The sequence below is a fragment of the Vigna angularis genome, chromosome 5 (genome assembly GCF_016808095.1).
Source record: "Vigna angularis cultivar LongXiaoDou No.4 chromosome 5, ASM1680809v1, whole genome shotgun sequence".
NCBI lineage: Eukaryota > Viridiplantae > Streptophyta > Magnoliopsida > Fabales > Fabaceae > Vigna > Vigna angularis.
In genome coordinates this window covers 16,185,826-16,199,126 of record NC_068974.1, presented here as the reverse complement: position 1 = coordinate 16,199,126, position 13,301 = coordinate 16,185,826, and the positions used below count along the sequence as shown (strand labels likewise).

Genomic DNA, 13,301 nt, shown 5'->3' with positions numbered 1-13,301 from the left:
AGAAGGAAACGGAGTTAGTGGGCTGATGATGTGGCAGTAGTCATTGGTGAGGTGTCAAGACGCAATTGTGTGCGTGCTTACCTGGTGTTAGGGTACCTGATTTTGAAATTGGGTTTTCTTATAAATTGGGGATAAAATGATTTGGGGGTGATTTGTTGTAGATTAGGGCATGTTCGTGTGTGGGAAAGAATACAGAAGCAGTGATCGCGGGAAGACGGAGCAGTGGTGGTTCGTAGTTGGCGAGTTACTTCTTTCTCTGCAATTCTCTCATTTTCTGCTTTCTCTGGCTTTATAAATAATCTGCACAATTTGGAAGCGAATTCTAAATCTCTCTCTGCAATGGACTGTGCCTCCGAAGATAGCTCCGATAACTCTCAGCGACCACACTCACACAAGGACCAGCGAGTCTATTTCGTTCCTCACAGGTCTCCCCTTTCAAGATTCCACTCATTTCTCACTTCAATTCAATTAGCGCCTTATTTAACTTTCCCTAAATCTGTGAGTGCATTTCCTCACTGTGAATCTCCGTAATCCAAAGCAACGGACGTTTAGGGTTGGGTCGATCGAGGTGAAGCGGAATTCCATTTTATCGGTTTTATGTATTTTTAATGTTTTTCCTCGAATAATCAAACTGGCAAGCTTGTTGATTTTGTCGTGCCTCGTACGAATTTTGCTGTGATCCGAGCCTGTCTGCATTTTTTGATTGAGATTGAATGTGTGAAGAGCGTCGGTGGTTGATTCCGTGTGTTTCAGGTGGTGGAAGGATGCTCAGGATTCAATGCCTGCGGATTCGGATAAGAAGAAGGGAATTGCGTATGCCTCTTTTCCTGGTTCGTCCTATGCTGGTCCCATGAAGATTATCAATACCATCTTCAGCTCGGATCTTGCGTTCAGTCTTCGGAGGGAGGAGGATTTGCAGCACAGTCCAAGGACATTTCCCTTTTGCCCCAGAACATCTGACATGCACTCTTCTTTTGTTATTTTTATAAACTTTTAATTGTGTTTTGACACCTCACCAATGACTACTGCCACATCATCAGTCCACTAACTCCGTTTCCTTCTATTTAACGGAAGGGACTCATTAGACTCAAATAATTACAAATAAGGATCCATTGCACTCACATTTCTATAAAGGGACTAACTTGAGATTTCCAAACCAAAGTGGGGACAAAATTGGGTATTAAACCTAATTGTTTTGATATAAACATCATATAATATTTAGGTTAGACATCCCCATACACCAACATACCAAAATTTCTACTGGACACTCATACGGAAGATACAATGATGAGCTACTGGACAAAGCTATTCCCCAAACATTCTAACCGAATATTATTTGGACAGATGCTAACTGCTGAACACTATCAGCCGAGCGCTATCCGCTGAATGCTATCTAATGAATAATATTAGACTGAATTCCATATGAACGAATGCTAGGTGCTCATGCACAATTGAGTCGAACTCTAAACTCAGAAAACCATAATGACCGAACACACTCACAATGAACACTGAGATCAAACACTAGGCCGAACGCTAGAAACCGAACACCAGATCGAATACTGATTTCACGAACGTTAAGATTGATCACATAAGCTCGACACTAGACATCAAACGCTATTTGGACCGAATACCATTAGGTCGCGCACCAAGAGACCGAATGCTAAGTAAGATCAAACACTTAGACTTCACACTTAGACAGCGCACTCTACTAGAACAATTACCATTATTTCGAACACTAATCAAACGATCGCTCAAAGATCAAACCTAGCGCACCACAGATTAAGTACCATTCGGACGAACACTTAATTGATCACTTTAATGGATTTAACACTATCTGAGGGTAACCTCATCGAGATCGGATGTTCCCTACGTACGACCACTAACAGTTAACAATCCTTATCTGAGACAAGCGTCATCCAAACCGAGCACTACTTATGAATGATCACTGCCTGAATCATGCACCATCACGACTAATCACTATTTATTAATCGATTGCTACCTCAACGAATATCAAGGCAGGTCACTTCCCATAAATGATTGCAACCTTAGAGCAACATCACCAATAAAGATCATTCTCTAAGAACCATCGCTACAAGACAGAACACTAGAATAAAGAACGCCTGAGTCAGGGTTAAACGCCTAGAGTACTCTACTGAACACCTCAGTACTGACCGAACGTAATCAAACTAAACCACAGGGTACCAAAATACGACCGGACACTAACTACTTGAGAACAACTAACATCAAGATCAACCGTTACCTAATAACGCCTACTACCCGAAAGTAAATAATACCAAGACCGGACGTCACTAATAATAACGCACGCTACTACCTATAGACCCAACAAGTTTTACTTCCCGTCTCTCTCGAAGAATTATTCCAAATCCAGTTTTATCTGCACTGCCATCTCTCCCGTACCAATACGATCATCACGGTTGGAAACCACAGCCACAACATGCAAGATGAATAACCAGAAGCATCACATCATAACCCAATACATATAAACTATAACAATTCCCATTATAAATTGATCCACATGACGATGCCAACTAGTCTTTCATAAACTAATGTCGTTTACTTGTAATTTGTCGTCATAACCTGCTCTCAATAACAGGCGACCCGAGCCGTCTTCCATCGCGACTTCAGACCTATCTCCCCGACTCCTCAAGGACTAATGAGTAAAAACATCAATACTACGCGTAACGATGCATTATACTCAACACAAGCCGAAGTCATTGGGCGAGACATTCACCTCCTCGCGTAGAAGAAGGTTACACTCGAATCTCAGTCTCACGCGTGAGACTAGCAAAAATGCTCAAAAGACAGACGAAATTACAAATAAATAACATAGTGTATGTACCACCTCCAACAGAATAAACGTGCTCAATCACGAATTCATACATATTCTCAATAATATGTATAAATAAACCAATATTGGATCAAGGAAATAACCAACAATTCTCAATAATTGCTTCAAAATACTCCACGGATTCATTCATTAATGCCGAACGCTATTTCCCACTCGAATACTGGACGAACATTCTCGGATCCATCATCATCAACGACCGAACGTTGCCTAAGCACATCAAATGTTATAAAACCGAGCCCCAAAGAACGAACGCTCGAGATCAATTCTAGTCGTACGTTACCTCTGACGAGAAGATTAACACCATCCAGGACGAACGCTCACATTCACAATTAGCCCAAGGTCGAACGTCCAAGATCCAAACCGAACACTTAAAGCCGAACGCTCAAGATTGCTACCCAAGAATTCCAAGTTAAGAACGAACGCGTCAATTCAAACACCATTAATCCGGACACGATAAGGACGAACGTTTTGATGCTAAGTCGAACCCCTAGGTCACTTGGCCGAACGACAATAAAAGAAGCATGAACGAACGACATAATTCAGTAGCTAAAAGAACGGTCCTTAAATCAAAACATAACCGAACGCTCAATAGTCACTAATATCCCAAGGCCGATTGCTCAAGATTCAAAACTTAAACAACTTAAAAACCGAACGCTCACATATACCAAAAACCGAACGCTCAATTACATCCAAAACCGAACGCCCAGTTACACCCAAAACCGAACGCTCAATTACACCCAAAACCGAACGCTCAGTTACACCCATTAACCGAACGCTCACTTACACTCATATACCGAACGCTCACTTACAACCATAAACCGAACGCTCACTTACACTCATATACCGAACGCTCACTTACACTCATATACCGAACGCTCACTTATACCCAAGAACCGAACGTTCACTTATACTCAAAAACCGAACGTTCACTTATATCAAAAACCGAGCGCTCAAATATACTTAAAAACCGAACGTTCAAGAATTAATCCTAAGAATCCATATAAAGGACGAACGCCAGTAATCACTAATACTCAATACCGAACGTCCAGGACTACTCCTTGTGGATGACAATTTAGGGACGGACGCTCAAGTTAAAACCTGGATTACCAATTGCCAACGAACGCTCACAATCATTTGGATGAACGTCTTGAATCCTGGCCGAGCGATTAAAACGAACAGTGTTAAATTCACACTTAACCGGACACTATCCATTTAGGTTTCAACCGAACGGTATTTAGAATAAGCCCTGACCGAACGCTAATATCACTATTGGAAAACAAGGAGGAACGCTAATGCTCGCTAGCTCTAAATGACCGAACGTTCCAAAACTGGCTGACCTTGGTTGAGTACTATACGACGGACGTTCTTCATTGGCTGATTCGGACGGACGCTCAGAACAATAACCGAACGTCCAGAAATTGGACGTCCGTCGAGCACCAATTGGACGAACGTCCAATTTTCACCAAAATTGAACGTTCGCGCATTCTGCAGAATCGCGCAGATTCCAGAGAAACCTAGAAAACCCCATTTCAACCCCTTCTTCCCAAATTTGCATAAAAATACAGATTATACCAACAATTAATGAAATAAATCAAACTCCCCTTACCTCTTGAAGACTTCCTTGTAAATTTTGGGATCTATCTCCTCCCAGATGTGCAGATCAAGATCTCCTTGCAACCTCAACAATTCTTCACTTCCTCTCCCAGATCTTGCTGCAAGGATTCTCCTCCCACCAGATGCCCAACCCAGATCCACCTCTCAGCCTTTCTGAAGTTGGTACAGCTTCCCATGGGTGCCCTTGGACGGCTGGAAAAGGAAGGAAGGAAGGGTTCCTCCCTTGGCTGCTCTCTCTCTCTCTTTCTCACATGCCAAAATAATGAAAGCCCTCCCTTGCTAAGCTTCCCCGAAAATACACCTCCAATAATTGCTTCCAATAATGAAAAAGGTGGGTAACCACCATGTCCCCACCATGTCCCAAAATTACGGGTCTTACACAGAGTCTTCATTCTTCTTTAAAAGAAGAACCCATGGATTTCAAGGGGGTGCTGGGTTCCGAAATTCTGGTGGAGTGAAATCCTTGCTGCCATATTATTGAGAGGGTGAAGTTCGGAGCTGTGAAGTGTAAGGAGGCCTTGGATTTGCAAGTCCTGGGGAGATTGATTCAAGAAAGGTGTTCGGTACTGCATCTGGAAGAGTGAAAGGCTTGCTGCAGATCTGGGACAGGAGAAGCGGAAAGCTTTTGGATTTCGAAGGAGATCAAGAACACTGGATTTCAAGATTCAAAGGAAGTCTTCAAGAGGTAAGGGGAGTTAGATCTTTTGTTTGATTGTTAAAATATGTTGTATTTGATGTAAATCTGGGAAGAAGGGGATGAAAATTGGGAGTTTCTGGGTTTCTGGAAATCTGAGTTCGATTCTGCAGAATTCTGCAAAATCGCGCGTTCGTCCCAAATGGCTCGACCAATTAGTTGTCGGCCAAATAGTATGAGCGTTTGGTTTTGGGGGTCTAGGTATCGAGCGTTCGCGTTCGTCCTACGGAAAAGTTAGATATATATATATATATATATAGGTTTAATCCTTTTCAACATCCCTATTTATGTACGAATGTCTCAATTGGGTCCTCGTTTTCTAAAGTGTATCAAAATGGTCCCTAATTTTGAAAATTGATAGCAATTGAGTCCTTTCCGTTAAGTTGGCTGAACGGCGTTAAAAAAATTGCTGAGTGGATACTGAGATGACGAACGAACGCTCGTCCACCAGCGAACGAACGCTCGTCCATCAGCGAACGAATGCTCGTCCATCAGCGAACGAACGCTCGTCGACCACCGAACGAACGGTCGTCCAGTGTGGAACGAACGGTCGTCCAACAGTAAGAGGTCGACGAGCATTCGTTCTCTGGTGGACGAGCGTTCGTTCGTTGGTGGACGAGCGTTCGTTCGCTGGTGGACGAGCGTTCGTTCGTCATCTCAGCATCCACTCAGCAATTTTTTTAACGCCGTTCAGCCAACTTAACGGAAAGGACTCAATTGCTATCAATTTTCAAAATTAGGGACCATTTTGATACACTTTAGAAAACGAGGACCCAATTGAGACATTCGTACATAAACAGGGATGTCGAAAAGGATTAAACCTATATATATATTAAAAAACGTTCGGTTTTATATTATCATGTACGAACATTTGCGTTCGTGCATGGGCAATAGTTAATAATGTTGTATACGTTCGGTTTAACGTTCGGCTTTGGTATTGTTGTGATTGTGAGCGTTCGGCATGGAGTTAGTATTCTTAGGATTCCATCTTGACCGTTCGGCCTTGGTATTGTTGTGATTGTGAGCGTTCGGCCTTGGTATTGTTGTGATTGTGAGCGTTCGGCCTTGGTATTCTTGTGATTGTGATCGTTCGGCCTGGAGTTAGTATTCTTAGGATTCCATCAAGAGCGTTCGGCCCTGGTATTGTTGTGATTGTGAGCGTTCGACCTTCATCTGATATTCTTAGGATTGAATCTTGAACGTCCGGTTTTGATGTATTAGTGTGCGTTCAGTTTTAAACGGATATTCATAAATTCAGATCTGGAACGTTCAATTGTAAATGGATATTCTTATGGTTGGATTGTGAACGTTCGGTGTTAATGTATATTAGAAATTGTAGAGTTCGATTAAATTAATACTCCCTGGATTTGAGGTAGTACGAACGGTCAGAATGAATTTAGTACCGTTCGGTCAGATTTTTTTTGATTTAATACTGTTTAGTTAAGTCCTGATCATTCGGTCAGGGTTCTAGACGTTCGGCAAGTACCTTAGGTGTTCGGTAAAATGATCTAGGTATTCGACACAGAAAATAAACGTTCGTCCTGATAGTTTCCGTCGTATACAGCGCGCGGTCTCGAAGAAGAAGCTTTATCTTTGAACGTTCGTCCAGCCAGTAACGGATTTTAGTGAGGCGTTTGGTTATAGTGTTCGGTATTTGAAAATGACGTTCGTCCCAAACAATGTTCGGCCCTTGAAATTGACGTTCGTCCAAATAGTGTTCGGCCTGATTGTGTTGGATCTTATAGCGTACGTCCAAATAGAGTAGTATTCGGCAAGATAGCGTTCGGCAGATGGCGTTCAATATTTCGGTTTTGAGCGTTCGATCTGATAGTGTATGATCTGATGGCGTGCGTCCAAATAGTGTTCGGCCTGGTATTTGGAAATGACGTTCGTCCAGTAGTGTTCGTTCCATGCTGTTTGGTGAATAGTGCTCGTTCAGATAGCATTCTACGAATATTGTTGTCTAAATTTATTTTCTCTTGAATTGAATTACGTGTACAAAGGTTTGGAATATATGTTGTGATGTGATATGTGAATATATGAAATATGATAAATTACTGTGATAATACGACTGTGAATTTAAATGAGAAATTTGAGTATGATTTGGACATCTCAGGGAGAGATGGATGAAAATGATATGTGGAGTGTTGTGTTGTTCTGTATAACTGTAGTGAACTTAGGATCGATATGTCTATCCCTACACTCAAAGCATTGTTCATGCTCACATAGAGATGAACAGTGTCAGTGGTGAGAGTAGAGGGAGGTCCTCGTCTATAGCCTTTGATGGCAAAGATAGGCAGGTTGGGGATTTACCTTGCTAGTGTTGGAGAAAGACCAACAGACTATGCGAGTGCACAAACTACTGTTAGTTCGACAGTTATACAAATCCGGATGAGTCGTGTATTGTGGCTTTACCTTGCATAGTGTTGGAGAGTGCCAGCAGAACTATGTAAGCGTAAAGATGAGTGATTTGTGGTTTAGATGAGCGTGCCTTAATTGTTCCTTTATATGAATTTACGTATAATGACATGATTTAATTGTGCTATATGTATAACCTGCTTTTTATATCTAGCTCACCCTTGCATTGTTTGTGTTATGTGCTGTTTGGGTATGTTTCTCTGGCAATGATCATCCACTTGGATGGGAGCAGACGTTGTTGAGGAGATCCCTTTGGAGCAAGAGCTGGAGGATACTAAGGTTGCGGAGTAGTCTTCTTAGGAATTTCCCATATGAATTCGTGTAGTATTTGACTCTTTAAGCTGTTCAAGTTTGAATTTCCGTTTCTTTTATTTCTGGATGACTGTAATTTTACATTTAATTACACGTCATGCTCCGACTGTTCTCTTTATTGGAATGTTGACGTCTTTATTATGTAATATTTGTTATTATATAATCGGGATGCTACACCAAGTACCTGCACCGTAGAAGCTTTTGGATGTAGTCTTTTAATGTACTCTTTTGGATGTAGCTGATACACTTAAGTTTTATGCACTAGTAAAAAAAGCGTATTTTAACTCGCAAAATGAACAGACCGAATGACCGAACGACCTCTTTCCCACTAACGTACACACTGAACAGACCGAACGACCTTAGAATATCAAATGAAGGCCAAACGCTCACAATCACTAATTCCGAAGACCGAACGCTCACAATCACTAATTCCGAAGACCGAACGCTTATGATCCAAACCTAAGAATCCAAATTAAGACCGAACACTCACAATCACTAATTCACCCAGACCGAACGACTAAGATTCAAACCTGAGAATCCCAAATTAAGGACGAACGCCTACAATCACTAATTCACCACGACCGAACGCTCAAGATTGAATCCTTAGAATACCAATTCAAGACCGAACACTAAAGATTTACCGAACGCTCAGGATCACTATCTGAGAATACCAAATTAAGCACGAACGCTTAAATCACTAATACACCTAGGCCGAATGCTCAAGATTGAAACCTAAGAATACCAAATTAATACCGAACGCTTAAGATCAGTAGTACACCAAAACTGAACACTTAAGATCAAACACTATTAAACCGTACTCCATGAGGACGAACGTTTTGAATATTGATCGAACAAATAGAGTACTATGTCGAACACCTACAGTACTGGATGGTACCAAAATCAAGGTTTCACATACACTAACGACTGTCGCAACCGTTCGTCATTGATGCAGTCTGAAACGTCAATGTGATTGTGACTGTGACCTCGGTTTCACATAGACCGAACGACCTCGTTTGTTTGTAGAACCGAGGCAGTAGTTGACCGAACGACCTCGGTTGTGCGCTGTGACTGTGACTAAAGAGACCGAACGACCTCTCTGACACTAACGTTCGGTTTCACTTCTACTATGAACCGAGGCAGTAACCGAACGTTCCAAGTTAATTTTGTCCACTAATATGCCTCGATCGTCTGGGACAGAGCCAATAAGACCGTTCGGTTTCGCTTCTGCTATGAACCGAGGCAATAACCGAACGTTCCAAGTTTATTTTGTCCACTTATATGTCTCGGTCCAATCTCTTCTCTCTTCCATTTATCTTCTTCCCCCTTTCTCACTAGTTCTAGGTTCGTATTGCAATAACAAGAAAAACGAAAATAAAACATGATTTCATTCATTTTTGCTAGTTCAATACATTGTTCATCTCGTTTTCATCACCTACTGCATCCTATGACAAAGAAAATGCAGAATACATTATGGATTTGTCATCCATATTGAAATTACAATAATATTAACCACACAGCAACAACAAACAGCCCATATCAACAACTTCATCCATTTTTCCACAACCTTCACAGAATTTTTCAAATCAATCACCATATTCGCTACCCCACCCATTTCTACTGTCTTTGCCAAACACTCATGTTTTCCTTCCCACTTCAGATTCGCATAACATCTTTCATTACCATCATCACAACACCATTTGAAGAAATTGCAACCAGCGTTTTCATGCCCGTTCTGTAAAAAGAAATTCAAACCCAATGAATAAGACTTTGAACTAAAACAAACAACTCATCCACGTTTCGGTTACCTTATACTTAGGGCACCCCCAAAATTGTTTCCCTCTGTTCTTAGCCGTTCCAGCTGTTCTCACCCTATGACGCACCACGAAAAACGACCTTCGCCTCTCCATTCCGCCAGCCATTGGAAGTCGAAGAACATGTTGAACGTGAATTCTGCATTTGATTTTCCCTCGGGCATCTACTCCAACAGCATCCACTCTTTCCCAACTCTGAGAAGACACGAGCCCTAGAATAGAAAAATCCCCAACTTGATTTTGATTTCTCCCTTCCAGATATGTTTCAACAAACAATTCATTTTGATTTTTCCAAATTTGCCCTCTCTTTCATTAATTTCAGCATGGATTATATGATAATTACTTCATTAAAAATTTCTTAGTATTAAAAAATTCATTCCCACACGCCACGTCACGCACTCCTTAACGTCGTTTTCTTAAATTGACGGAAAGGATTTATTTGCATCAAATTAACAAAAATAAGGATCTAATTAAGACTTCAAATAAAACAGAGACCTATTTCAAATTTGGGACGAAAATAGGGACCTATTGAGACATTAAACCAATTAAGAATCATTTTGACACACTTTAGAAAACAAGGACCTAATTGAGACAATCCTGCATAAACAGGAATGTCGAAAAGGATTAAACCTTAATTTCTAGAAAAAAAAAGTACTTTTCCAAGCCTGCCGAATTTTGACAATTGTTTCCGGAGTAGTTTATGTTATCGAATAATTGAAGCTATGGAATTTATTTAGACATAACTATCTGTAAGCACTTTAGAAGAAAATAATAAAAATAAATCATCACTACAACCATGATTTTACAGTTCATTTTATTTTCCGTGAGTGGATGAATGAAACTGAGTAATTTGAAGTGAAGCTAACGTCTTTGATTCGTTACAGTGCAATGGAAATAATAGTTATAAGCTAACTTTTTGAATTATGACCTTTAGTTTTTCTTTGGTGATCGTTTTTTCCTTGATGGTTCGTCGTCAACAACCAATAAGTCTTGTGCTCCACAGCTGTCGTTCACAAACTGAACTACAAAACTCATGTATTACTAATTTCTAAGTACTTTCCCAATGCATGATTTTAACAATTGTTTCTTCAATGGTTGTTCATCCTTCAATAACTGCAACTATAAGCACTCTTAAAAAAAAGAAAAAAAATTTAGTTTATGTATTAATTAAATTGTAATTTTTTTATAGGTTTAATCCTTTTTTACATCCCTATTTATGTACGAATGTCTCAATTGGGTCCTCGTTTTTTAAAGTGTATCAAAATGGTCCTTAATTTTGAAAATTGATATCAATTGAGTCCTTTCCGTTAAGTTGGCTGGACGGCGTTAAAAAAATTGATGAGTGGATGCTGAGATGACGAACGAACGCTCGTCCACCAGCGAACGAACGCTCGTCCACCAGCGAACGAACGCTCGTCCACCAGAGAACGAACGCTCGTCGACCTCTTACTGCTGGACGACCGTTCGTTCCACACTGGACGACCGTTCGTTCGGTGGTCGACGAGCGTTCGTTCGCTGATGGACGAGCGTTCGTTCGCTGGTAGACGAGCGTTCGTTCGCTGGTGGACGAGTGTTCGTTCGTCATCTCAGCATCCACTCATCAATTTTTTTAACGCCGTCTAGCCAACTTAACGGAAAGGACTCAATTGATATCAATTTTCAAAATTAGGGACCATTTTGATACACTTTAAAAAATGAGGACCCAATTGAGACATTCGTACATAAATAGGGATGTCGAAAAGGATTAAAGGATGCCTCAACATGCCACATGTTTAAAACTGTGCAACCTGCAAATAAAAGGATGCCTCAACATGCCACATGTTTAAAAAGTTAACGCCGTCCATTACATTTAACGGAAAGGGTATTATTGACTCAATTTTGTTAAATTAGGGACCAAATTGATCACTTTCAAAATTGGAGGACCCAATTGAAACGAACCCACAAATATAAGGACCTCCGAACCTATTAAACCTAATAAATTTTTAACAATTATGGCTCGACCGGATGATGGGTCTGACTTGCAGCTGTATATCGCAGCATCCCACCACGCTGTCAGTGCTGCCTTGATACAGGAGTCGCCCTCCCTCAAGCTGATATACTTCATCAGTCGTACACTACAAGGGGCCGAAGAACGATATTCTCGAATTGAGAAAATTGCCCTGGCCCTGCTCACAGCTTCCCGTCAACTTCGACCGTATTTCCAGAGCCATCAGGTAGTAGTCCGCACAGATCACCCAATAGCCAAGATTCTCCGCAAACCAGACTTAGCAGGACGAATGGTTTCCTGGTCCGTGGAACTTTCAGAGTTCGGACTCCGTTACGAACCATGCGGGTCCATCAAGGGTCAACATTTGGCAGACTTCGCAGCTGAGTTGATACCTACACCAGAGGACTCGACCCCGAAGTGGCTCCTCAGTGTGGATGGTTCCTCGGACAAAAGGGGGGAGGAGCCGGTGTCGTCTTAGAAGGACCGGGTGGTTTAGTCATAGAGCAAGCCATCACATTCAAGTTTCCAGCTAGCAACAACCAGGCCGAGTACGAAGCCTTAATTGTTGGCCTATCCTTGGCCAGAGAGTTCACGGTCAATCGTCTTGAGTGTCGGATGGATTCAAAGTTGGTAGTCGGCCACGTGAACGGAACTTATCAAGTCAAGGATAATCAGTTGCTCCGCTATTTTCACAATGCTCAAACCTTACTCAAAAACTTCGTCGAGGTTAGCGTCATCCATGTACCCAGGGAGCAAAACGCAAGAGCAGATCTCTTGTCTAAGTTAACTCATTCTAAGGAACGAGCGCAACTATCCTCAATCATTAAGATGACGCTCGACCGTCCTGTCGTGGAAGCTTTCGTCACCAATGTGTCGACACCCGTAACAGACTGGCGCCAGAAGATCAAGGATCTTATGGAGAAACAAGACCAAGGAGAGAGCATTACTGTGACCGATTCCAAACGCATTGCACGTTTTGTATGCATAGGCGACGACCTATACCACCGCGGTCACAGTACTCCTCTGTTGAAATGCATATCAGAGGAAGAAGCAGACTACGTACTGCGCGAATTGCATACCGGGATATGCAGATTTCATTCTGGTAAGTGGACACTGAGGGCACACATTCTCCGCGCAGGATATTACTGGCCCACGCTCGACCACGATTGTGAGACATTTGTCAAGAAATGCATCTCCTGTCAAGCCCACGGTCACGAAATCCATGCACCTCCCGAAGATTTACATAGTATTGTTTCTCCCTGGCCGTTCGCTCAGTGGGGCCTCGACATAGTTGGACCGTTACCAATCGCCAAAGCGCAAAACAAGTTCCTTCTCGTGGCGGTCGACTACTTCACAAAATGGATAAAAGCCGAGCCGTTGTCCGTCATTAGTGCCCAACGAGTGCAGAAGTTCATCTGGCGCCTCATCTGTCGGTTCGGTCTCCCTCAGAAGATCATTACTGACAACGGTCGCCAATTCATCGAGCGCAAGCTAGAAGATTTCCTTAGCAATTTGGGCATCAAACATGTCACCTCGTCAGTCGAGCATCCTCAAACCAACGGCCAAGCAGAGGCCGCGAACAAAGCCATACTGACG

At 41.9% G+C, this 13,301-nt stretch overlaps 1 protein-coding gene across 1 annotated transcript; it reads left to right on the top strand.

The window, feature by feature from the left end:
• Positions 1-249: 249 nt before the first annotated feature.
• Positions 250-997, top strand: LOC128196662 (ubiquitin carboxyl-terminal hydrolase 8-like). Its single transcript, XM_052878156.1, has 2 exons — positions 250-425; positions 754-997. The coding sequence occupies exons 1-2, from the start codon at positions 340-342 to the stop codon at positions 995-997; spliced, it is 330 nt and encodes a 109-aa protein (XP_052734116.1). The 5' UTR covers positions 250-339.
• Positions 998-13,301: the final 12,304 nt, after the last annotated feature.